Raw genomic sequence first — 27,343 nt, forward strand, 5'->3', positions numbered from 1 at the left:
AGGGGGGGGTGTGGTATATGGCCAATACACCACGGACAAGGGCTGTTTTTATCCACAATGCAACGTGCTAGGACACAGCCCTTAGCCGTGGTACAGTTGAAGTCGGAAGTTTACATACACCTTAACCAAATACATTTCAACTCAGTTTTTCACATTTCCTGACATTTAATTCTAGTAAAAATTCCCTGTCTGAGGTCAGTTAGGATCACCGCTTTATTTTAAGAATGTGAAATGTCAGAATAATAGTAGAGAGAATGATTTATTTCAGATTTGATTTCTTTCATCACATGCCCAGTGGGTCAGAAGTTCACACACACTCAATTAGAATTTGGTAGCATTAACTTTAAATTGTTTAACTTGGGTCAAACGTTTTGGGTAGCCTTCCACAAGCATCCCACAATAAATTGGGTGAATTTTGGCCCATTCCTCCTGACAAAGCTGGTGTAATTGAGTCAGGTTTGCAGGCCTCCTTGCTCACACACGCCTTTTCAGTTCTGCCCACACATTTTCTATAAGGCTTTGTGATGGCCACTCCAATACCTTGGCATTGTTGTCCTTAAGCCATTTTGCCATAACTTTGGAAGTATGCTTGGGGTCATTGTCCATTTGGAAGACCCATTTATGACCAAGCTTTAACTTCCTGACTGATGTCTTGAGATGTTGCTTCAATATATCCACATAATTTCCCCCCCTCATGATGCCATCTATTTTGGGAAGTGCGCCAGTCCCTCCTGCAACAAAGCACCCCCACAACATGATGCTGCCACCCTCATTCTTCACGGTTGGGATGATGTTCTTCGGCTTGCAAGCCTCCCCCTTTTTCTTCCAAACATAATGATAGTCATTATGGCCAAACAGTTCTATTTTTGTTTCATTAGACCAGAGGAAGTTTCTCTAAAAAGTACGATCTTTGTCCCCATGTGCAATTGCAAAGCGTAGTCTGTTTTTTTATGGCAGTTTTGGAGCAGTGGCTTCATCCTTGCTGAGCGGCCTTTCAGGTTATGTCGAAATAGGACTCGTTTTACTGTGGATATAGATACTTTTGTACCTATTTCCTCCAGCATCTTCACAAGGTCCTTTGCTGTTGTTCTGGAATTGATTTGCACTTTTCGCACCAAAGTACGTTCATCTCTAGGAGACAGAACACGTCTCCTTCCTGAGCGGTATGATGGCTGTGTGGTCCCATGGTGTTTATACTTGCGTGCTATTGTTTGTACAGATGAACGTGGTACCTTCAGGCATTTGGAAATTGCTCCCAAGGATGAAGCAGACTTGTGGAGGTCTACAATTCTCTTTCTGAGGTCTAGGCTGATTTCATTTGATTTTCCCATAATGTCAAGCAAAGAGGCACTGCGTTTGAAGTTAGGCCTTGAAATGCATCCACAGGTACACCTCAAACCGACTCAAATGATGTCAATTAGCCTATCAGAAGCTTCTAAAGCCATGACATAATTTTCTGGAATGATCTGTCTGTAAACAATTGTTGGACAAATTACTTGTGTCGTGCACACAGTAGATGTCCTAGCCGACTTCCAAAACTATAGTTTGTTAACAAGAAATTTGTGGAGTGGTTGAAAAACGAGTTTTAATGACTCCGACCTAAGTGTATGTAAACTTCCGACAACTGTAAGTCTCCAACTTCCATGATTTTTGCAATTCGTTTCAGTCATTGGCAGCAGAGAACTGGAAGGAAAGGTGGCCAAATGAGGTTTTGGCTTTGGGAATGACCAGTGAAATATACCTGCTGGAGCGCGTGCTAGGGTGTGTGTTGCTATGGTGACCAGTGAGCTGAGATAAGGCAGAGCTTTACCTAGCAAAGACTTATAGATGACCAGGAGCCAGTGGGTTTGGCGACGAATATGTAGCGAGGACCAGCCAACGAGAGCATACAGGTCGCAGTGGTGGGTAGTATGTGGGGCTGTGGTGACAAAATGGATGGAACTGTGATAGATTGCATACAATTTAATGAGTAGAGTGTTGGAGGCTATTTTGTAAATGACATTTCCGAAGTCAAGGATCGGTAGGACAGTCAGTTTTACACGGGTATGTTTGACAGCATGAGTGAAAGAGGCTTTGTTGGGAAATAGGAAGACGATTCTAGATGTAACTTTGAATTGGAGATGCTTAATGTGAGTCTAGAAGGAGAGTTTACAGTCTAGCCAGACACCTAGGTATTTATAGTTGTCCACATAGTCAGAACCGTCCAGAGTAGTGATGCTAGTCGACCTGAAAACTTAGCTAACACAGCGCGGGATTTGCCTTCCCTCCAAAAGTGTGTTGCTACAATAAGGATCTCAGTTACAACAGTTATCAGCTACGTAGTTCCGCTTGTCTTATCATTTCCCCAGCACAGCGAACACGTAAACAATTCAAACAAAAGACAACGACATAGACTTACCGGTTAACTGACAGTTACACATAGGACCTACTAAAGAGATGAGTCTTCAATGAAGACTTAAAGGTCAAGACCGAGTCTGCATCTCTCACATGGATTCCATAAAGATTGAGCTCTATAGGAGAAAGCCCTGCCTCCAGCTGTTTGCTTAGAAATTCTAGGGAGTGTTGTTCAGGCAACTGAGCTTTGGAGAAATACGCAAATTTAAAGAGGATTCCGTCATTTGCTTTCTAATGATCATGATCTTTTTGTCAAAGAAGTTCAAGAATTTATCACTGCTGAAATGAAAAGCCATCCTCTTGGAGAATGCTGCTTTTTAGTTACCTTTGTGACAGTATCAAAAATACATTTTAGATTGTTCTTATTCTCCTCAATTAAGTTTGAAAAATAGGATGATCGAGCAGCAGTGAGGGCTCTTCAATACTGCACGGTACTGTCTTTCCAAGCTAGTCGGAAGACTTCCAGTTTGGTGTAGAGCCATTTCCGTTCAAATTTTCTGGAAGCCTGCTTCAGGGCTCGGGTATATTCTGTAGACCAGGTAGCTAGTTTGTTATGACAAATATTTTTGGTTTTAGGGGTGAGACTGCATCTAGGGTATTACGCAAGGTTAAATGTAGTTCCTCAGTTAGGGTGGTTAACCGAATTTTGTACTCTGACGTCATTGGGTAGGTGGTGGGAGTCTGGAAGGGCATCTAGGAATCTTTGATTATTTGATGCGATCGCAAATGTAACAAAATGCTGGTCCGATAGTCAAGGACTATGAGGAAAAACATTAAGATCCACAATATTTATTCCACAGGACAAAACTAGGTCCAGAGTATGGCAGTGAGTAGGTCCGGAGACATGTTGGACAAAACCCACTGAGTCGATGATGGCTCCAGAATCCTTTTGGTGTGGGTCTGTGGACTTTTTCAAGTGAATATTAAAGTCACCAAAAATTTGACTATTATCTGCCATACAAGGCCCGATAGAAATTCAGGGAACTGTTGTGCATGGCCCAGAAGGCCTGTAAACAGTAGCTATAAAAAGTGATTGAGTAGGCTGCATAGATTTCATGACTAGAAGCTGAAAAGACAAAAACAGTCTTTTTTTTTTGGAAATTGAAATTTGCTATCGCAAATGTTAGCAGCACCTACGACTTTGCGGGATGCACGGGGGATATGGTCACTAGTGTAACCAGGAGGAGAGGCCTCATTTAACACATTAAATTAATCAGGCTTAAGCCATGTTTCAGTCAGGCCAATCACATCAAGATTATGATCAGTGATTATTCGTTTATTGACTATAACTGCCTTGGAAGTGAGGGATCTAACATTAAGTAGCCCTATTTTTAGATGTGAGATATCACAATCTCTTTCAATAGTGACCGGAATGGAGGAGGTCTTTATTCCAGTGAGATTGCGAAGGCGAACATTGCCCAACCTAGGTCGAGGCACAGACACAGTCTCAATGGGGATAGTTGAGCTGACTACACTGACTGTGCTAGTGGCAGACTCCACTAAGCTGGCAGGGTGGCTATATATATGGTGTTCTGCACCCTATATCATTGTGGAGCTAGAGGAGTTAGAGCCCTGTCTATGTTGGTAGATAAGATGAGGGCAACCCTCCTGCTAGAATGGCGTCTGTCACTCCTCATTAGGCCAGGCTTGGTCCTGTTTGTGGTTGAGTCCCAGAAAGAGGGCCAATTATCTACAAATTCTATCTTTTGGGAGGGGCAGAAAACAGTTTTCAACCAGCGATTGAGTTGTGAGACTCTGCTGTAGAGCTCATCCCTCCCCCTAACTGGGAGGGGGCCAGAGACAATTACTCGATGCCGACACATCTTTCTAGCTGAATTACACGCTGAAGCTATGTTGCGCATGGTGAACTCTGACTGTTTCATCCTAACATCGTTGGTGCCAACGTGGATAACAATATCCCTATACGTGCCAGTTTTAACCTTAGTCAGCACCATCTTCAGGTTAGACTGAAAGTCTGTAGCCCTGCCCCCTGGTAAACAGTGTATGGTCACTGGATGATAATTTTTTGTCTAATAGTACAGGTAATGGAGTCACCAATGACTAGGGTGTTCAATTTGTCAGAGATAATGTTGGGAGGCTTCGGCTTCTCAGACCCCGTAACGGGTGGAGGAGAGACCAGAGAAGGCTCGACCTCTGACTTCGACTTGTTGCTTAATAATGGGGAGAACCGGTTGAACGTTTCTGTCTGCTGAATGAGCGACACCGGTTGAGCATTCCTACAGCATTTCCTTCCAGAAGCCATGAGAAAATTGTCAGGCTGTGGGGACTGTGCGAGGGGATTTAAACTACTATTTGTGCTTAGTGGCACAGACGCTTAAATTACTCTTACCTAATGATTGCGCCTGAAGCTGAGCTTGCAGCAAGGCTATCCTCACCATAAGGCGATTGTTCTCCTGTATATTATGAGTACAGCGACTACAATTAGGGTTTAAAAAAAATAAATGTTTTAACTCTGTTTATTAAGTTTTACACACACACACACAGACAAGACAAAGCAATATAAATAATATACTCAACTAGAAAAAAAATACAAATAAAAAAATAGCTTTAAAGATACCATACTTTAGACAAGTTAAACACACCAGGCAGAAGGCTACAGAGGTTAAAGGGCAATCTATAGTACAGGGACAGAGCAAACACCTCACCATTGTTCCTGTAAACAGTCAAGGGATAAGGGTGGAGAAATGCAACCACTCACAGAGAGTCATGGCCACAGACCGACCATCACACTTCAGTCTCTGCCTGGGCAAGATGAACAAGGCATCTGCGGATCACAATCAATAAGCACATGGACCTTAATGCCCCCCCCCAGCAAAAACACAGAGAGAGGCTCCTCCAACCCTTAAGTCACAGACTTATTTTAGTATTAATTGGAATGCCATCAGAGGATGGACTGTTTAAAGTAAGACCAGAATGGAGCCCAAGCCTCATCAAACAGTTTGGGGTTCCCACGTGAATTAAATTACATGTTTTCTAGTTTCAGAGAGCACAACACATCCCTCACCCAATATTTATAAGATGGGGGAGCTGCCATCTTCCAGTTCTGTAGTATTAGCCGTCTAGCTAAAAGAGTTGTATAAGCAACAGTGTCCGACTGGATTCTTGATAGGGGGGTACCCATGGGCAGTACTCCAAAAAGGGCTGTAAGGGGAGACGGATCTATAACAGTGTCATATATATCAGAGAAACATTTACATATTAATTCCCAGAAACCTGACAGTTTATGACAGCCCCAAAACATATGCAACAGTGTGGCTGGTTCCACTTTACATCTGACACAGGTAGGATCAAAATCAGAGAATATTCTTCCAAGTTTGGCCCCCGACCAGTGGATACGGTGAACCACCTAGAATTGAATGAGGCTGTGTCTAGTGCTAAAAGAGGACGGGTGCACCCTGTGCAGCACAGATTCCCAGGCGTCTTCCCCAAGTTCCTCCCCCAAATCCTTTTCCCATCGAGTCTTTAAAGGCACCAAAGAAGGGTTCTGTAAGTCATGAATGATTGCATATACATCTGAAATTGCACCCCTAGGAAGCTTGTTCAGCTCCAAGATGCTCTCTATAGCTGTATTCGCAGGCCTATTGGGAAATCCAGGTGTGTTAGCCCTGACAAAGTTTCTAGCCTGGAGATAGCAGAAAAAGTGGGATTGGGGGAGATTGAACTTTTCCTGCAGCTGAGAAAAAGAGGCAAATGTATCATCAAAGAATAATTGGGCTTGCGAGGAGAGGCCTAGTGAGTGCCAAATGCCAAAAGCCCCATCATTCAAAGATGGAGGAAATAAAATGTTCTGATTGATTGGGCCTGATAGAGAAAAGCCTCGGAGGCTAAAGGCTAAACGGAACTGATTCCAAATACAATTAGAAGGTTTAATGTTACTACTTAGCTTCGGCTGGTGGAGGTCCTGACGAACCACGTCCAGATAAAGTGTCCGGGGTGAAAAAGGTGAATGAAAAAAGTAGAGCGAGGGAAAACACAACAATTATAAGCGGTAATTAAAAAGTTTAAAGAACGTCAAGTTGACAGGTAGCAAGGAAACGTTAGCATTGATGACATAGATATGGCCACCCATCAGAGCCTGGATCCTCTCTAGGTTCCTTCCTAGGTTCAGCCATTCTATGGAGTTTTTTTCCGATGCTACGTGCTTCTACATCTGCCTTTCTTGCTGTTTTATGCTGGGTTTCTGTACAGCACTTTGTGACATCGGCTGATGTAAAGAAGGGCTTTATCACTAAATGTGATTCAACGAATGCTCCTTCTGTACCTGTATTGATACGTCACATCGCATGTTATGGATCTTTATAATTATTTCATTGTTAATGAATAACTTCACATTCATATTAAATTAGAATGCATTTATTTTCACCTGTGAAGGAACTTTTGTGGTGGACACTTTTTTTATACACAAATCTTAAAGTGCCCTGAAAAGCAGAACAATGGAACTGATATTAAAGATTAAAAGCAAGAGTAATTCCGAATAACCTATTTACTGTGATACAATATCGGGATTTTAATAACTGTATATGTAAATATTTAACTCGGTCAAATAGCAATACAAAAAAAAATATTTTATTTGGGTACATTTCAATATTTGCACAATGAGAAATTAAATAATTTACCATTTGTATAATGACCTATTTTTGTCGGAAAGGCAATCACATGAATAGTTCACTTGTTTACATAGCAAAGGAACTCACCGCTTGATTGACTATAAAACATTAGTATACACGGATTTTGGGCATTGCAACCCTATCAACCAGTGTTTCAGTTCTACATTTTGAAATACACAGAGCACACACAAACATCCAGCAGGTCATTGTAAAACACACAAATTGAGAGAAAGATTATTCTCCTACGCTCTTATTCAGTTTTTAAAGGGATACGTTAGAATTTGGCAATGGTGCCCTTTATCGTCTTTCCCAGAATCAGATGAACTTGTGGATACCATTTTTATGTCTGTGTCCTGTATGAAGGAAGTTAGCGGTAATGCTAATGCCAATGCTAACTAGCGTTAACACAATGACAGGAAGTTCCAGTCATTTCGCTAATGCTAATTAGCAATTGCGCTAGTTAACAACTAGCGTTAGCAGTCATTGAGCTAAAAGGAAGATAACAGTTGTGCAAGTTAGCAACTTTATTCAAACCGCACGCCGAGACTTAAAACTGGTATCCATGAGTTCATCTGACTCTGGGAAAATAGATAACGGGCCTCATTGCCAGAATCCCAAAGTTACCCTTTAACACTCTCAGAAAGGTGCAGTCAATGTGACTCTTGCCCTCTATGTGGCGCACAATGCCATAGTGAATGTATTATCAGGCTGGATGTCGAACCAAACAGTAGAGTCAGGGAGTAACTGAAGACATGGCTGCCCCCTGCTGGTGTGGTGAGAGTGGTTGACCATGTGGCGGTTGTGGTGGTTGTGGTGGCATTTGTTGGTCCTATTGTAGAATTTTGTTGGTCGGTTGTTGGTCCTATTGTAGAATTCCGTTGGTCGGTTGTTGGTCCTATTGTAGAATTTTGTTGGTCGGTTATTGGTCCTATTGTAGAATTCTGTTGGTCGGTTGTTGGTCCTATTGTAGAATTCTGTTGGTCGGTTGTTGGTCCTATTGTAGAATTCTGTTGGTCGGTTGTTGGTCCTATTGTAGAATTCCGTTGGTCGGTTGTTGGTCTTATTGTAGAATTCTGTTGGATGAAATTGAAGTATTTACATTAGGCTATATGTTAATTCAGGATTATTTCACCCGTGTCTATTAACTGAAATGAATTAGGGATAGTTTGAAAATTACTGGTGTGGATAGCCAGGTGGCGGTTGTGGCAGTTGTGACGGTTGCTGGTCCTATTGTAGAATTCTGTTGGTCTGTTGCTGGTCCTATTGTAGAATTCTGTTGGTCTGTTGTTGGTCCTATTGTAGAATTCTGTCGGATGAAATTGTTCATTAAGCATTCATTTACCCAAGTCTATTTGAAACTGAAATTAATTAGGGACCATTCGAAATTACTGGAGGGGATTACAATATAACTTTTCAGGTTTTACTTCTTGCATCCTTGCCAAATGTCCTAATCTGTTTGCATGCACTACGCTTTTCCACACACTTATAATATACCACAGGTCAATATAGTCTGCCAGTCTCACCGTCTGTCCTGACCTCTATCCACCATTCATAGTGGCAATAGTGGTAGGTGGATCGTCGGTCCAGATCTCCGATAGTCTAACTAACAATCATACCACACATAAAATCATTCAAAGGCGAGACAATTTTCTATGTCAATCCACAAAAACAAGGGGAGGAGCTGACAAACATCAGAGAGGCAGGTGTGTCATGTCGTTGCTCATTAAAGACATGAGACACGCAGCTCAAAAAAACTTCCCTATTGGTCTTGTTTAGGGACAATAAAATGATCCTACTTAGACTTGTCTACAACACCACAATGCAATTAATAATAGTTTTCAAGCGAGTATAAAATTCTACTCTAGGCTGTAAACTGCAAAAAAATAATAAATAATTTGAATAACAGCGCAAACGCTCTGTGATTTGAATGCTTCATTCGATTTGGATCAGTTGTGGGTCTACTCTCAACAGTTTATACGGTCTAGAAAGGCACAGCAGCAGGCCAGTCTGGTTTTATTTCTGTCTGTTGGGGATCATCATTCTCCCAAATCGTCCTAAAGTAATGTGGCCACATATAATCCCTGCAGGCCCAGTTATTCCAGAAAACTCAATGCGCGATCCGAGTGGCTATTCCTCCCACACCTAGAACCTAACACATCAAAATAGCCTAAATATTTGTCGTTTAACTTTTTTTTAAACACAACCAGTTACAATGTTTTAATTGGGTTAGGCTACTTCAAACGTCTCATGTAGGCTACCTGCTCACGGTCGTCCACTCTAATATAAATCCAGCATCCAAACTGTGCACCGGCTATTTCATGTATGGAAAGAGACATCTGTTACAAAACCCAAACATTTTTGAATGACATTCGGAGATTGTCAAGCCAAGCCTTTGCTAGTGGGTATAAGGTATGGAGGGATGTATTTTGTTTTTGTCGAGATTGACATATTCGTAGTCATTTTGATTGTGGTGTTGAAACAGCAAATCATGATGTTGAGCGCCCGAAGTCAGTAATCGGTATGCTTTGCTTATTGGCTGTTCGTTGCATATACATTTGTTGCATATATTTTATATAATTAAGCAATACCGAGGGGGTGTGGTATACGGACAATATACCACGGCTAAGGGCTGTTCTTAAGCGCGACGCAACGCGGAGAGCAGTAAATATACATATTTTGTCATACCCATTGTATACGGTCTGATATACCACAGCTGTCAGCCAATCAGCATCCTGGGCTCGCACCACCAAGTTTAGAAAATCTGATTTCCCCCTAGCTGTGGTGGTTGGTGAACCCTCAACGTTCTGGCCCGTAGCCCTGCGTGGCATCAACTGTGCCACAAAAGCATGCTGTAGTGGCAAAGTCGGCATCCACATTTATAAACACAGGGTCTCTACAGGTATTGTTATTTTTGGTCATAATCATTCTTTTTGAGTTAATTCAATGAGGGGGAAGGGTGTGCAATTTTATTTTTACAGTACAAGGGGAGGGTCATGTGAAAATGTTTTTTTTTTATGTTGGGAAGGGGGTGCATTTAAAAAAAAGAAATTAAACCTGGAGTTGTAATTTTATCCATTTTAAACATTGCAATTTTCCACCTTTATGTTGTTAAAACTGCATGGGGAAACATATTGGTGCAAATATATGACAGGGGCTCCTGGTTTGACTGTTGGCCTGAATTGGGGTCCCTGGGCATGAAAAGGTTGAACGCCCCTGACCTAATGTCACTTTGGAGCATATAAACAGTCCAACTAAAAACACCGTTCTATAACTACATTTACTCATTGAATGATTCTCAAATTATTGAACCTCAAATTTCAACATACTGCATCAGCTATAATCTGAATTGTTGAGTACACCAAACACTCTAGGTTGAATCAGGTCTCCCCATCTCTCCATCCTTTCTTTAAGTTTAAAACTTGTTCAGCTATTATTTCTCAATAAGGAATAAGTACATTCATTACCTGTGCCATGGTGGATGCCAGCAAGGCCAGTGTGCCGAGTCCCAGAACCAGGCACTTCATATTGCAGAGAGGCAAGGTGTCTCGTGGGCCAGATACCAGAGGAAACTGCTGTCCTGGGTTGACTATCCTGGGTTTGCTATCGTTGATCTGATCTGGCTGTGTAGAGACTCCAGCTGAAAGTGAGCCTGGTCTTATATAATGTGTCAAAATCACCCTCCCCACCTTAGACACCGGCTGTCCAGGAAACAGCCCTGACCAGCTTACGTTAGATAAGGAGGACAATAAATGCAAAGTTGCCAAAGCCCTGCCCATTAATTCTCAAGGACACTGTCTGAATCTATAATTTTATGTTGTGTATCTCTGTTTCCTTGTTCCGTGCAATATAATATATTTTCCACCAGTAACAATGTCGATGATGTCAGGCATTGAAAATGTTGCACCAATAAACTTCATATTTGATTTGACCTGCCTTGTAGTTTGATACTTGTAATAATTCTACGTTGTGCTGTGTAGATTTTGGTAGACATTGTGCGCTAATGTCTACCTCAGTAACAATGGAGATGAATGCCCATTTTAAAGTGCTTGAGATTGTGCAACGATCCCCTTTGGACCAGGGCCCATAGTAGTGTGCACTATAGGCAATAGGGGTTTAATTTGGGAAGCCCCTTAGTAACCAGGAAAAAACAATTACCTGATTAGATTCTAAGATTCATACAGGTGTTGAGTCGACCCCATGTCGGCTAGACGCTGCTTATCACTTATAACATGCATACATAATGGACCTGATACTTAGGCTAACTAAGCAATAAGGCCCGAGGGGGTGTTGTATGTGGCCAATACACCACGACTAAGGACTGTTCTTATGCATACAGCCCTTAGCCATGGTATTTTGGCCATACACCACAAACCCCAGAGGTGCCTTATTGCGGTTATATACTGGTTACCAACACAATTAGTAACAAACAGTAACAATATGTGTTTTGTCATCGTCTGATATACCACGGCTTTCAGCCAATCAGCATTCAGGGCTCGGACCACCCAGTTTATAACAATCTGTTGATTGGCTCATTCATCCTCCTCCTGTCACTATTCCCCAGGTCGTTGCTGTAAATGAGAATGTGTTCTCAGTCAATTTACCTGGCAAAATAACGGATAAATACAAATAAATAAATTGACATGAACCAGATTATAAATGACAGTTACTTGGTAATCCATGCCACCCTCCAAGATACGGAAAGTCGTTAGAATGGCTCCCTCACCACTTCACCTGTTTCCTTATGACTGAGACATGAAACACTTGGTCTGGCGGCCTGAATCTTTCTGCGGTCCACAATGCTACATTGTTACATGGGTTGCAAGACCACAAAAAGTTTTTTTTTCAACAAGTCAGTACATGTATTCTCTCCCAATTTCCGAATTCAATTTGGTTCATTTTCCAAGTTAACAGAATCTCCCTAAAACTCCTAAAACAGCTCAAATAGTTGATTTACTATCAGGCTAACAACTATTGTCCATTCAAGAGTAGTTTCATTTAGGCAAACCGATTAAAAAATATATATTTCTGACATCATACACCCTGACCAGACAGGTTTTATCCCGGGCCGACATGTATACTACAATTTTCAACATAATGTATCACGATCATAAGGTTGAGGCAGTGGTAATAGCTCTTGACGCAGAGAAGGCGTTTGATCAGATTGAGTGGAAGTACATGATGTCGGTTCTGGAGCATTTCGAGTTTGGAAAGGAATTTATTAATTGGATAAGAATCATTTATGCACACCCAATGGCGTCCGTGCTAACCAATCAGGAAATGTCGCAGTCATTCCGACTGTTCAAGGGCTGCCGACAAGGGTGCCCTATTTTGCCTGCTCTCTTCGCTATAGCCATGGAACCCCTTGCTACTCGCATTCGGGCATGTGCCGTTATAGCTTCTGTTAAAATAAAAGACACGCAGCACAAAATGTTCCTATATACAGACAATGTTCTTTTGTTTTTATCCAAGCCTAAAACTTCTATTCCCCACTTACTTAACTTGATAAATACATTCGGCTCCTTCTCTGGCTACAAGATAAACTGGCAAAAAAGCTAATTAATGCCAATATCACGGCCTGTGAATATGCCATTTCTGCAATCTACCCCATTTAGAACAGTGATGGACAAGTTCACAAGTCTTTGCATTGTAGTGACAAGAGACCTTGATCAGCTACTGAAAGCGATTTGGGACATGAACATTTATCAGCTTAATAAACTAAATATAGATTTTTGGAAAACTCTTCTCCAATGTTTGGTCGTATAAACGCTATTAAAATGGTTGTCCTACCCAGGTTTCTTTACCTCTTCCAATGTCTACCCAATTTCATACCACAAAGCTATTTTAAGAAACTGGATTCAATAGTAATTCCATTTTTATGGGAAAACAAGGCAGCCAGAATTTCAAAGAAGCATTTATGCAAGTACAAGGTAGAGGGGGGCTTTGGCCTTCCTCACTTTAAACTGTATTATTGGGCTGCTAATCTGAACATTGTGTCTTTCTGGAGGGAAAGTTTACCTGCGATGAGACAGAACGATATGCCTTCACGGCTTTTAATTGAGCAGGCCTCCTGTCACAACGTTCTTCACTCCCTGCACTTGTTATTAGTCCATCATATGTGAATAAAGCCACTTATGACTCTCATCCAGTCATTTGTCATACTCTTAGGATCTGGAAACAGATGAGGTATTTTCTTAACATACCCACTGTTTACATTGACAACCCGATTTGCCTGAATCATGCTTTCCACCCCGCATTGGATGATGTGGTGTTTTCACAGAGGAGGGAGACGGGGCTCACAACAATTGTTCATTTATACATAGATGGTCAGTTAGCTTCATTTCAACAAATACAGGGAACGTTCAACATGCCAACAACACATTTTTTCAGATACCTCCTAATCAGGAATTTCTTAAGGACACATATCCCACAGTTTGGCATTCAGCCAAATAATCCTACATTAGATAGCCTGATCCTTGTCAAACCCCATTCAAAAGGGTCAGTCTCTAGGCTGTATGATGTGCTGACATGCCCACATAGAGGTATCCACAGACACCATTAAAAGGGCTTGGGAACAAGAACTTGGTTCAGAAATCTCAGATGAGGACTGGGTAGAAGCTCTCAGGAATATAAACCCCAGTTCAGTGAATGCCAGACACAACCTTGTACAGTTTAAGGTGATACACAGGTCACATTACTCAAAAGTGAAACTGCATAAAATATTCCCGGACACCTCGCCACTGTGTGAGAGGTGCAAGCAGGATGAGGGGACGTTGACCCACTTGTTTTGGACATGTCCTAAGTTACATGCTTACTGGGCTCTCATTTTTGATTACTTATCTAAAGCCTTTGATAGAGTTCTAGCCCCAGACCCATTGATCTCTCCGTTTGGTACAGTTGATGGGAATAACCAGGAAGGGAAGGCTGTCTCTCTTTGTACTCTATTAGCCAAAAGGATCATGTTGCAATTTTGGAAACTGGAGACTGTACCCACCTTTGAAATGTGGTTACAGGATTTAGGGAATGTAATACATATGGAAAAGATTCGATACAATACCTCCAATAGAAGTCCAGTGTTTTACAAAATATGGCAGCCGATACTGGATAAATGGTCTAGTCCCGCTTCATAACTGGGTTGACGATCTGCTGCTACTCTGTGCTGTACTCCACTCAATATTTGTTTTTGGCTTAACTACACTGCTTGTAATGACTATATGCTGTCTGTCTTCTTATACATGTACCACCTAATAGGATTTTTTTTATTTTGTGTGTGTGTGAGTTAAGTTTTGTTTTGTCCTCTAAATTGGCCATCCCATTCAACAGTACAATGAATGTCAAGGTTTGTATTGCTGTCTTTTTCATTTATTTTGTATTGGAAAATAATAAACATATTATATATTTTCGCAAAATAGTTGTTTTATTCCACAATTCATAGTGTAACTATGTCATTTCATGTTCTCTTGAATTGGGCCTGTCCTCCTAATAAGCATTTTGTTTGAGTTTGTGTTGTGTTTGTATTGCTCGTTAATCATCAGTTACGACTGCTGACTGGGGTCATTCTGACTCCAGAGGCACAGTTTTGCTCATAGTCCAAAGGTGGTTTATTCAATTCTTAGATTTTTTTCATGACTTTGTCAATCAACTTCTTCTTAATAGATATAAGTTATGGTACAGTGTTTCTTTATCAATATGGACTTATTAAAAATACAAGTCATTTGGGGTCATTTTGACGCCAGGACAACAACCACCTGAGCCACTGCCTGTTCACCCCGCTATCATCCAGAAGGCGAGGTCAGTACAGGTGCACCAAAGTTGGGAACAAGAGACTGAAAAACAGCTTCTATCTCAAGGCCATCAGACTTTAAATAGCCATCACTAGCACAAAGAGGCTGCTGCCTGTATACACAGACTTGAAATCATTGGCCACTTTAATAAATGGAACACTAGTCACTATAATAATGTAACTTTAGTAATGTTTACATATCTTGCATTACCCATGTATATACTGTATTCTATACTATTCTACTGTATCTTAGTCTATGCCGCTCTGACATGGCTCATCCATATATTTATATATTCTTAATTCCATTCCTTACTTAGATTTGTGTGTATTGGGTATATGTTGTGAAATTGTTAGATATTACTTGTTAGATATTGCTGCACTGTCAGAGCTAGAAGCACAAGCATTTCGCTACACCTGAAATAACATCTGCTAAACACGTGTACAAAGTCTGCCAATGGTATAAATACTTGATAGAAATGCAAAACAGAACTCAGATACGATGTAAATCTACACAGAGAGCTATATAGATGGGTTGGCTGAAAACTTCACAAAAATGATGAGTTCAAATCGATGTGACCGGAAGGTGTGTGCTGTTATGATTCTAAACGGTCAGATAGCTAGCAACAATGACAAGAGGCTGCCTTGTGGGAATCGGCGGTGGCTCGTTTCAGCTCCTTGTATCTTGTTATTGATACCATGTGTTGTTATGAGGTGTTTTGGCTGAAGTTATGTCAAAAATTAGCTAGCTAGCTAACCAACAACTGTACCGATATATTTGAGAGACAAGTTCTCATTTGTGCAAATATTTTTATGTTTTCAATAAACCTTTGGAGACAGAAAATGTTTACATGTTGTCAACAGTCTAAGGCTGTCACACCTGCTCCCGCTCCCCCACTCTGGCGCTCGAGGGCCATCATTACGCACACCTATCACCACCGTTACGCGCATCAGGGCTTCATGGGACTCACCTAGACTCTAATTACCTTATTAATTGCCTCCAGTATATCTGTCACTTCCTCAGTTTCTTCCCCGTGTCTGCATTAATGTCATTTTGTCCCCCCTGTCCAGACGCTGTCCTTGTTTTGTTTCACGTTGGTTATTTATTCAATAGTCACTCCCTGTACTTGCTTCCTGTCTCCCAGCGTCTGTCCTCACAAAGCCAACACCGTCTGTTTTTTCGACATGGTTGTGCACGTGTCAGTAAACAACCAACCCGTAGTTATTATAGGGAAAATCTAAAAACAAGATTTTATTTTAATCTAGGTTTCTCTAGAATCATGATATTAAGTTATACCTATTATCAGAGGGTGGAGGGGGACCGACATCAGTCATTTGAACCAGACAGATCACCTGCATAGATGGAGCACCTTATAGATGGAGCACCTTATACTCTCGCCTATGGTATAATTGGTACCAAATCCAAATGACCTTACATATATGCTTAGTTGCAGTCAAAACAGCTCAAATAGTCTGTCAGTGGTATGAATACTAGGTAGAACTGTAATACAAAAAAAACAGCTTCCCTCTAAATGTACACATAGTGCTGTGTTTGTGTGTATTTTCAGATGTGTGGTTATTCTAAGGGAAATGTTATAGAAATAGACACATTTCTATAATATCATCCAATATTCTATATGTGCAACTTGTTATGTTATTCGTGTTGATATAACATTTGGTTTGAAGTGACTTTGAGGAATTAGGCATGCTTTTTGAGGCATCCTGCCATAGGCCCTACCACTACCAGTATTTCACTAACAGCGATGCTAATGCTGGCTGTGGGGTAAGTAAATGAAGAAAACCAAGCAATATTGTTTTGGTCATTGTCTCCCAAGATCAATGGATAAATCACTTTTTGTCATATAACCATATTTCAAATGTTGCTGTACCCTTTTAAATGCAATCGTTTTTACCCCATATATAGGACAAAATTCAAATATATATATATATATATTTTTTACAATGGTAATACAATACAGTACAATGGTACTACTTAAGTATGTTTTTTATTCACAGCTACAATACAATCAAACGTTTCACATGTCCTATGCGTATGTCAATTGTAACAATTTTTGTAGCTTGTGCTCCCGATTATGTTTTTGGGAATATTGCGTATGGGTGATATAAATATTCATGGTGGGGGCACCAGTCATTGGCAGTGGTGAATCGGGGGGGGGTGGGGCTCAGTGCTCGTCATTTCAATCTGTCTTTCTCAGTCCCAAAGCACTTCATTGCTCCTTCATACAATAAATGCAAGGTGTGTGACATTAGCAAGGTACATGCCCATGCCTAACAAATAGTATACACAGCTCACCTACTACAATTTCCACTTTTTATATAGCAACTCCGTAATTATTATTCATTATTATTATTCATTTTCCATGATTATTCTTCATTATTACGAAGCCTGCACCTGTGAAACTGCACACAGTTCTTAGTGAATTAATGTGAAGCAATGTACTCTTTTAGAGTGCATTTTCATAGGTCAAGATCTGTAGAAGGAAACGGGAAACATGGGCCAGTAAAGTGTTTCCGCAGGGCTGTGTTCTTAGTCATATACCATTTGGATCATTATGGAGATCAGGGGCCCCAGGAGGAGACTGCAAGAGCCCAGCAGGGCTGATGTACCTCCATCGCGTGTTGGTGACATATGGCTGGTAGCAGTTATGTTGGTTTGGTTTGCTGTGGTGTACTCAGTGGTCTGCAGGGACTCCAGGGTTGTGGGGGTTTGGGTGGTTGCGGTGGTGGTGATGTAAGTGACTTGAGTAGAGTGTGTGGACTGCGGGCCCAGGGTTCTAGCGGCCGTAGTTGTATGGTTGGAGACAGGTGTGGTAGGAGGTTCAATGGTGACATTACTGCTGATGTTGTTATTGGAGGTTGTCATCATGGAGGAATTGTTTGGAAACATGGTGTTTGTTAAGGGTTGGTTGCTGACTGGGTTTGAGGAGATAGTTGCTGGTACTGTCGTAATGTTTGTGGGGATAACAGCTGTGCTGGTAGTTATGTTGGTAGCCTGTCAAGGATCAGAGGAAAAAGATCAATCAGATATAGCTAAAGTGCCATCAGAAAGTATTCACACCCCCTTGACTTTTTCCACATTTTGTTGTGTTACATTCTGAATTTAAAAGTTATTCAATTGTGATTTTGTGTCACGAGCCTACACACGATACCAATTTTTTTTTAAACAAATTCATAAAAAATGAAAAGCTGAAATGTCAAAAGTATTCAACCCCTTTGTTGTGGCGAGTCTAAATATGTTCAGGAGTAAACATTTGCTAAATGTAAACAAGTCACATAATAAGTACATGGACTCACTCTGTGTGCAATAATCGTGTTTAACATGATTTTTTAATGACTACCTAATCTCTGTACCCCACACATAATTATATGTAAGGTCCCTCAGTTGAGCAGTGAATTTCAAACACAGATTTAACCACAAAGACCAGATTTTCCAATGCCTCGCAAGGAAGGGCACCTATTGGTAGATGGGTAAAAATAAAAAAGCAGACACTGAATATCCCTTTGATCATTGTGAAGTTATGAGTTACACTTTGGATGGTGTATCAATACACCCAGTCACTACAAAGATACAGGCGTCCTTCCTAACTCAGTTGCCGAAAGGGAATGAAACCGCTCAGGGATTTCACCATGAGGCCAATGGTGACTTTAAAACAGTTACAGAGTTTGATAGGCTGTGATAGGAGAAAACTGAGGATGGACAACAACATTGTAGTTACTCCACAATACTAACTTAAATGAGTGAAAAGAAGGAAGCCTGTACAGACTAAAAATATTCCAAAATATGCATCCTGTTTACAATGAGGAACTGAAGTTAAACTGCTATGAACTTCATGCCCTGAATACAAAGCGTTCTTTGGGGCTAATCCAACACAACACCTCACTGAGTACCACTCTTCATATTTTCAAGCGTGGTGGTGGCTGCGTCCTGTTATGGGTATGCTTGTCGTCTGCAAGGACTAGGGAAGTTTTTAGGATAAAAAGAAACGGAGTAGAGCTAAGCAAAGGCTAAATCCTAAAGGAAAACCTGGTTTAGTCTGCTTTTCAACAGACACTGATAGACAAATTCACATTTCAGCAGGTCAATAACCTAAAACACAAGGCCAAATCTACACTGGAGTAGCTTACCATGATGACATTGAATGTTCCTGAGTGGGCAGGTTACAGTTTTGACTTAAATCGGCTTGAAATTCTATGGCAAGACTTGAAAATGGCTGTCGAGTAATGATCAACAACCAATTTGACAGAGCTTGAAGAATTTTATAAAGAATAATGTGCAAATATTGTACAATCCAAAGTGTGCAAAGCTCTTAGAGACTTACCCAGAAAGACTCACAGTTGTAATCGCTGCCAAAGGTGATTCTAACATGTATTGACTCAGTGGTGTTGACTACATATGTAAATTAGATATTTCTATATTTAATTTTAAACATATTTTCACTTTGTCATTATCGGGTATTGTGTATAGATGGGTGAGAAACAAATCTATTAAATCAATTTTGAATTCAGACTGTAACCCAACAAAATGTGGAATACTTCCAGTGGTATGAATACATTTTGAAGGCAATGTACATCATGTCATTGTAATTTATGAAACAAGCAACGAGCAATAAGCTAACTGAGGTGCCCTACTATAGCGCCCTTATATGAACTATGTCATGATGCACAAATGGTAATGTATCTAAATGTAATGTCAGTCGTCATATGATTACAGGCATAACTGACTGTACGTTTGTTTAACCCCTTGTGTGTTGTTGTTTTTGTCGCACTGCTTTGCTTTATCTTGGCCAGGTTGCATTTGTTAATGAGAACTTGTTCTCAACTGGCCTACCTGGTTAAATAAAGGGGAAATAAATAACAAAATAAAAAAATAACTTCATTACCAATATTAAATTATAATTTGTCATTTCATATCTACGTCATTAATTATTATGCCAATTCATTTCAAGCAAAGATGCATTGATAAAAAGCACATTCCCACAGTAAGTATCCATTATGGTGATGTGTGAGAGGTGGTTGGGGACTGGACAGACTGGACTGTGTTAAGGCCGCTACACACTTCACACTTCACGCTACAGAGCGTCGTATGTGGTTCGTTCCAAAATTTGAGCCACGCAAAGTATAAAGAAATACATGTGAAAACGACGCACCATCGGTGTGTTTATAGCGGCCTTTAGCCGATGATTGGCTCCAATTGTCTGATGGCTGAGATAAAGTCCTCCCACACTCTGTCTCCGAGTGGTCGACAATGACTCACTGCTATGCCACCAAAGGTCATCCACCCATGACCCTACCTGACTGCACCAGCCACACTTACTTTGCATTTGGCTCCGGTTCGCATTGGTTGACAGTTGCAGTCTGTACTCTCAGTGTTACATAAGTGTTCACTCTCTCCTCTGCCTTTCATCTGGTCTAATCTAGCAGTCTGTTTTGTTTTTACAGATTAGCCCTATCTCTTCATCTCCTCTCACCTGAGCTTTCTCATACACAATCATAGACACATTTACATTTTTGTCATTTAGCAGACGCTCCTATCCCGAGCGACCTGCAGGGACAATTAGAGTCAAGGGCACATCAACAGATCTTTCACACAGTCAACTCATGGATTCAAACCAGTGACCTTTTCACTGGCCCAACGCTCTTATAACTCCTAGGCTACCTGCCGCCCCGGAGAGAGAGGAGAGATTGGTGACAGGGAATTTGAACACTCAAAGCACCTCTACAAGGAGTCAGAAGCGTTCCACGGGATGCTATGCTGGACCACCTTGACTCCGATGCTTTGCCACGGTTGCGTGAAGTTGGCTACATGTCCTTTAGGTGGTGGACCATCCTTGGTACATACAGGAAACTGTAGCAGCATTGCAGTTCTAGACACAAACCGGTGCGCCTGACACCTACTACCATAACCTGTTCCAAAGGCACTTAAATCTTCTGTCTTGCCCATTCACCCTCTGAATGGCACACACACACAATACAAAAAATCCTTCTTTAACCTGTCTCCTCCCCTTCATTTAGGCTGATTGGAGTGGATTTAACAAGTGACATCAATAAGGAATCATAGCGTTCGCCTGGTTTCACTTGGTCAGTCTGTCATTGAAAGTGCAGGTGTTCATAATGTTTTGAACACTCAGATTAATGCTGTAGTGATCAAACACTGTTCATTAGACAAATGACAGAACAAGCACTAGTGCCCAGAGGATCTATGTTCTTTTTCTGTGCTCTCTAGCTCTGGGTTGAACACGTTTACTGCAACCCAGATCATTAAGCAGCCTACATATTGTATTGTTACGATATCATATCAACTGATATGCATGATTTTAATATTGTCATGTCTATTTACATACGGACTGCAGTTGGTTTCAATTGATAGCTGTTACAATCCTATAAGACTTTACAGAAGGAAGTGAGATAACGCAAATAATATAATTATGTATAGTATGAAAATGCCCCATAAAACCTGGTGTATTTCTTATCACTGTCACTGATGGCAATGACTAAGTATAGTTAGTAAGACCAAGTATATATTAATGCTATCCTATCATGTAATTTGTCTACATTACCTATAATAATTAATTTTAGGTTACTAAAAACATCGGTCTACGGGACCTCAGTAGGTACAGCACGGAGCTTGCCAGACAAGGATTGTGGGTTTGAATCCTGGGACCAACTATATGTCAAATGTATGCACGCATCACTGTAAGTCGCTTTGGATAAAGACATCTACTAAATGGTATATATTATTATTATTATTATTATTATCTATTACATTTGGGTTTGTGATATAATACTGTTCCCTTCACTGTGATTTGAAAATGAAAACAGAACTAATTTGACAAAGCAAAGAAACTGCTTGTGGACGGCTCACTTTTGTTTGCTATCTTTTAAATAAGCAGAGTCAATGTTTAAATTTAAAACTATTATGTTTAGCGACAGCAAACACCAATTTAAAGAGACAAATTCCAGATTGTGCTATGTAATAGAATAACCTTGCTTGAATCTGTGTGCCAACCAGTGCCTTTAAAGGGGAACAAAGACACAGTACAGCACACAGCATCACCTACCTCAATGAGAACCAATGGCAGAAAGGCCAGACAGGTAAACAGTACAAACTTCCCCATCTCTCTCCCAGTCGGTCTTCAGCGGTTTCCCCCTGTCTGTGTGGCAGAGCCCGGACTTCTCTATGTCTTTTTATACTACCAGGTCCCTAAAAGGGATATGGTCCCATTGTCACGGCAACTGGGCACGTCTTACGTCACGATAATCACGTAGTAAATGGACTGATGCCAGCTCGCTCCATTAGGGTTTGGATACAGAGAGAGCAGATACTGAAATGTGCCCGATATGCAAAAACAGGAAGGAAATGAGTGACGTGTTGTGAACATAACATGACATGGCCCAGGGGGGTAGCTGAGGTTGAGGACACTTAAGGAAGATGAATGTGATTCGACTAGATAGGCAGCATCTCTGCTTAGGAATGCATTAGTCTTGCAACTAGTCCCACGTACTGTAACAACTATTGACTATGGGACCTTTTTATCGTGACTATAGTGAACGACGCTATGTACATGAATTTAGAGCACTGAACATGTTCCCTACCACAGGGCATCTGTACTGCACCACAGTTCAAGTCAGACCTGGGCCTCTCTCTCGCAGTCAAGAAACATTGTGTGGACTGAAGTGGAGGACGTAACAGTGTACAAGGCTTTAGCGTTCTTGTGGCAGTGGAGGTTCGCATGAGAGAACTTTTATGAACTTTTAACGCATGAGATGTCCATTTCTTGACCACGCTTGCTTCTTTTTGTTGCATCTAAAAGGGGTAGGGGGAAGAAAGCAGGGCAAATTAAAACCCACCTAAAGACCTAGACATGATTCCTGCATTTTCACAGACCCTGTAATCAAAATACAGTTATCCGGGCTGTGTGAATGGTTCTCTGCATTTTTTTGCACGTAAATTCAGTAGCACGTCCACTGTTTAACACTTCCCTAGTTTGAAATGCAAACAGCCCCCATAGTTTAACTGTAACGGCGTTCGTCTGGTGAAAGAGGAGCGGACCAAAATGCGCCGTGGAAGTTACTCATGTTCTTTAATTAAATTATACGATACATGAAATAACAAATATATACAAAACAACAAACGAAACACGAAAAACTATACAGCCCATCTTGTGACTACAAACACAGAGACTGGAACAATCACCCACGAAACCACTCACAGAATATGGCTGCCTAAATATGGTTCCCAATCAGAGACAACGATAAATCACCTGACTCTGATTGAGAACCGCCTCAGGCAGCCATAGACTAATTAGACACCCAACAAAACCCCAAGACAAAAAACACACCACAATAACCCATGTCACACCCTGGCCTGACTAAATAAATAAAGAAAACACAAAATACTAAGACCAAGGCGTGACATTAACAACACCCGCCACCGCTCGCAATTTACCAGTTACCCACTGATATGTATGAAAGGGCAAGAAAATGGTAAATAAACGGCTGTTTGAAAGCGGGTCATATATAAACATGGCCTTATATCTTCTGTCTGAAATGGGTATTGGGCTCGGATGAACGTAACGGCTGTTTCCAGAGGACCTGCAGTTCGTCGAGCACACAGCCAGGTCTATTATTGTGCCAGGCAGGGGAGCGGCTTGCTACTGTGCTGCCCGACAACCTGCCTGATGTGTTCGACATCTAATAAAAAGTCAGCAAACTTCATCACCAACCTTCTACTCAGAGTTTAACCTGAAATCACCTCCATGGAAAAACCAACAGTGACTGAACCTGGATTTGAGAGAGTCGATCAGATACAGTGCATTCGGAAAGTATTCAGACTCCTTGACATTTTTGACATTTTGTTACATTACAGCCTTATTCTAAAATTGATAAAGTATCAATCTACACACAATACCCATAATGACAAAGCAAAAGCAGGTTTTTAGAAATGTTTGCTAATAATTTTTTTTTTTTTTAAATGGAAATAATACATTTACATAACTATTCAGACTCTTTCCTCAGTACTTTGTTTAAGCACCTAGTGATTAAAGCCTCGACTGTTCTTGGGTATGAAACCACAAGCTTGGCACACCTGTATTTGGATAGTTTCTCGCAAGAGAAGTTTGATCGGGTTTAAGTCTGAGCTCTGGCTGGGCCACTCAAGGACATTCAGAGACTTGTCTTGAAGCCACTCCTGCATTGTCTTGGCTCTGTGCTTAGGGTTATTGTCCTGTTAGAAGGTGAACCTTCATTCAAGTCTGAGGTCCTGAGCGCTCTCTGGAGCAGGTTTCCATCAAGGATCTCTCTGTACTTTGATCTGTTCATCTTTCCCTCAATCCTGACTAGTCTCCCAGTCCCTGCTGCTGACAAACATTTCCACAGCATGATGCTGCCACCACCACCATGCTTCACCAAATAAATGGTGCCAGGTTTCTTCCTGTTATGATGTGTGTCGTTCAGGCCAAAGACTTCAATCTTGATTTAATCAGACTACAGAATCTTGTTTCTCAAGGTCTGAGAGAGAGTCTTTTAGATACCTTTTGGAAAACTCCAAGCGGGCTGTCATGTACCTTTTACTGAGGAGTAGCTTTCGTCTGGCCACGCTACCATAAAGGCCTGATTAGTGGAGTGCTGCAGAGATGGTTGTTCTTCTGGAAGGTTCTGCCATCTCCACAGAGGAACTCTGAAGCTCTGTCAGAGTGACCTTGATCACCTCTCTGACCAAGGCCCTTCTCCCCCGATTGCTCAGTTTGGCCGGGCAGCCAGCTCTAGGAAGAGTATTGGTGGTTCCAAACTTCTTCCATTTAAGAATAATGGAGGCCACTGTGTTCTTGGGGACCTTCAATGCGGGGACCTTCAATTTTTTTGGTACCCTTCCCCAGATCTGTGCCTCAACACAATCCCTTCTTAGAGCTCTACTGACAATTCCTTAGATCTCATAACTTGGTTTTTGATCTGACATGCACAGTCAACAGTGGGACCTTATATAGACAGGTGTGTGCCCTTCCAAATGATGTCCAATCAATTGAATTTACCACAGGTGGACTTCAATCAAGTTGTAGAAACATCTCAAGGATGATTAATGGAAACAGGATGCACCTGAGGTCAATTTCGAGTCTCATAGCAAACTTATGTAGGTTTTATTATATTTATTTCTGATAAATGTGCAACAAATCTAAATACCTGTTTTCACTTTGTCATTGTGGGGATTGTGTGTAGATTGATGCAAGAAATGTATTTAATCAATTTTAGAATAACGCTGTAACGAATGTGGATAAAGTCTAAACTTTCCAAACGCACTGTAAACCAAACCACATGGGCTGGAATGTGACCACAAAAAGCAACATGGATTGTCTGGACCACATTGATGTCTGGCAGTGCTTAGTTCTCCCACCTGTTTGCTCAAAATTGTAATATGTCTCCGATATTGTTTTCTATTTAAATTAGGATATCAGCTGCTATTGTTCGCAGTTCCTGACTCAATGACCGTGACCCATATCAGCTGGACAAAGCAAACACTGGACACACGCTGGTAATTTAATTGACATTACTTTGAACCAACGTGGAATAGACGTTGAATTGACGTCTGTGCCCAGTAGACGAAGCCTTTGTAGGAGAGTCATCCCAAACACACTACCTGGTATAGGGCACTTTATTGTCTATTAGAGAGATAAGCCACTGCTCGCATTCCATAATAGTAGCTACCATTGCTGCTGGTGCTACTTATGACACTACAGTAGCTATCCCAATAGTTAGTGAAGAACACGGTGTTAGTTGGAAATATACAGTAATTTGCATTGTTAACTTAATAGGGTCATAAAGATTGGCTGGTTTGTCTTAGATATGGCAGATTAGAGTAAATGTACCTTCATCAAGAACAATCCCTAAAGCTTCCTTAAAGGTGTGGTGCTAGAGGTCCTTCTACATGGACATGTTGCAGGAACTCACATGAAATACAAACAAATATCACCATAAGGCATTCTCAGAATTGTTACTGATCAAAATAAATGCGTTAGGCCCTAAGCTATGGATTTCCCATGACTGGGCAGGGGCGCAGCCATGGGTGGTCCTGGGAGGGCATAGGTCCACCCACAGCCAATCAGCATTATTTCCCCCCCCACAAAAGGGCTTATTACAGACAAAAATACTCTGTAGTGTCATCAGCTGTCCGGTTGGCTGGTCTCAGACGATCCCACAGGTGAAGAAGTCGGATGTGGAGGTCCTGGGTTGGCGTGGTTACACGTGGTCTGCGGTTGTGAGGCCGGTTGGACGTACTGACAATTTCTTTAAAACACCATTGGTAGAGAAGTTAACATTAAATGCTCTGGCAACAGCTCTGGTGGACATTCCTGCAGGCAGCATGCCAACTGCACGCTCCCTCAAAACCCCAGCACAAGGTGCACCTGTGTAATGTACATGCTGTTTAATCATCAGCTTCTTGATCTGTCACACCTGTCAGGTGGATGGATTATCTTGGCAAAGGAGAAATGCTCACTAACAGGGATGTTAGTGCACTAAAAGAGAGAAATATGATTTTTGTGCTGATGGAAATGTACAATTATTTTATTTCAACTTATGGAACATGGGACCAGCACTTTACATGTTGCGTTTATATTTTTGTACAGTATAGATTTACCTTTAAGGAATATAGGAGACGCGCCTATCCAGTACCTTACAATTAGAATGTGTATTATTTAAAAAGTATCATATTTTAGAACAATACTACCAACATATTTTATATACATGGACTACCAATTTCATTTTGACCACAAAAAGAAAGTACTGAAAAAAGCCACAATAATAGCATAATATCAACTTAATTCTTACCAAAACATCATTAAACATATAAATAATGTTAACAGATTTTTTGTGTACCAAAACAGACTGATATTATAGCATACTTACAGTTCATTTGAAAGGTCTGTAACACGGAAAGAAATGTGGTAAATATTCAAGGGTGCTGAAGGAGTTCTGATGGTGTGTTTGACCTCTAACAAAATTCATCATCATTGACTGACCTCTGTTCTCATTCTATTCAGGGTTTATTAACCTCAAATCACCTCCAGGATATACCAACAGTGGACTGAACCTGTAATTGCGACCATAAAAACCAACACACTCTCCCCACCATTGCGCACGCCTGGTCAACATTTTCCCTGTGATTACTCAGCCCTCTGGTGAGACCAGTCATTGGGTAGTAATTGCTTTCTCTCACATTCTGTAAGGGGCTCATGTTTGTTCATCTGTGGTGTTTCCTTATTAAACTCACCTTCTGCACCTGCTTCCTGACTCCTGGTGTATTACGTTACATTCTCCCAACTGTTTTCTCAAAATTTTAATAATCGACTGTTAATATTATGACAAGGAATTTTTGACCAAAAACTAATTTTGGTCTTTTTTTTTCAAAATCCCTGTTCTCAATTATCTGAATAGAATTAGTTAGCAGTAAGTGTGTATGCTACTGTGATATAGTTTCCTATTAGAGTTTTACTGTTTGCATTTCCTGAGATAATGATCGCAAGCAAAATCT

General features: G+C 41.0%; 2 protein-coding genes across 2 annotated transcripts; both read right to left on the bottom strand.

Annotated features, from left to right (window-relative positions):
• Window positions 1-5,401: 5,401 nt before the first annotated feature.
• Window positions 5,402-11,701, bottom strand: LOC118397761 (probable serine/threonine-protein kinase fhkB). Its single transcript, XM_052468939.1, has 4 exons — window positions 11,690-11,701; window positions 10,487-10,622; window positions 8,200-8,328; window positions 5,402-8,095 (listed from the first exon to the last, which is right to left on the bottom strand). The coding sequence occupies exons 1-4, from the start codon at window positions 11,699-11,701 to the stop codon at window positions 7,692-7,694; spliced, it is 681 nt and encodes a 226-aa protein (XP_052324899.1). The 3' UTR covers window positions 5,402-7,691.
• A 5,085-nt stretch (window positions 11,702-16,786) lies between these two features.
• Window positions 16,787-21,992, bottom strand: LOC118398276 (mucin-2-like). The gene is made up of 2 exons (XM_052470577.1): window positions 21,879-21,992; window positions 16,787-17,812 (listed from the first exon to the last, which is right to left on the bottom strand). Exons 1-2 carry the CDS (start codon window positions 21,933-21,935, stop codon window positions 17,348-17,350), a joined length of 522 nt encoding a protein of 173 aa, XP_052326537.1. The 5' UTR covers window positions 21,936-21,992; the 3' UTR covers window positions 16,787-17,347.
• Window positions 21,993-27,343: the final 5,351 nt, after the last annotated feature.

The sequence above is a fragment of the Oncorhynchus keta genome, chromosome 19 (genome assembly GCF_023373465.1).
Source record: "Oncorhynchus keta strain PuntledgeMale-10-30-2019 chromosome 19, Oket_V2, whole genome shotgun sequence".
In the NCBI taxonomy this organism is placed as follows: domain Eukaryota; kingdom Metazoa; phylum Chordata; class Actinopteri; order Salmoniformes; family Salmonidae; genus Oncorhynchus; species Oncorhynchus keta.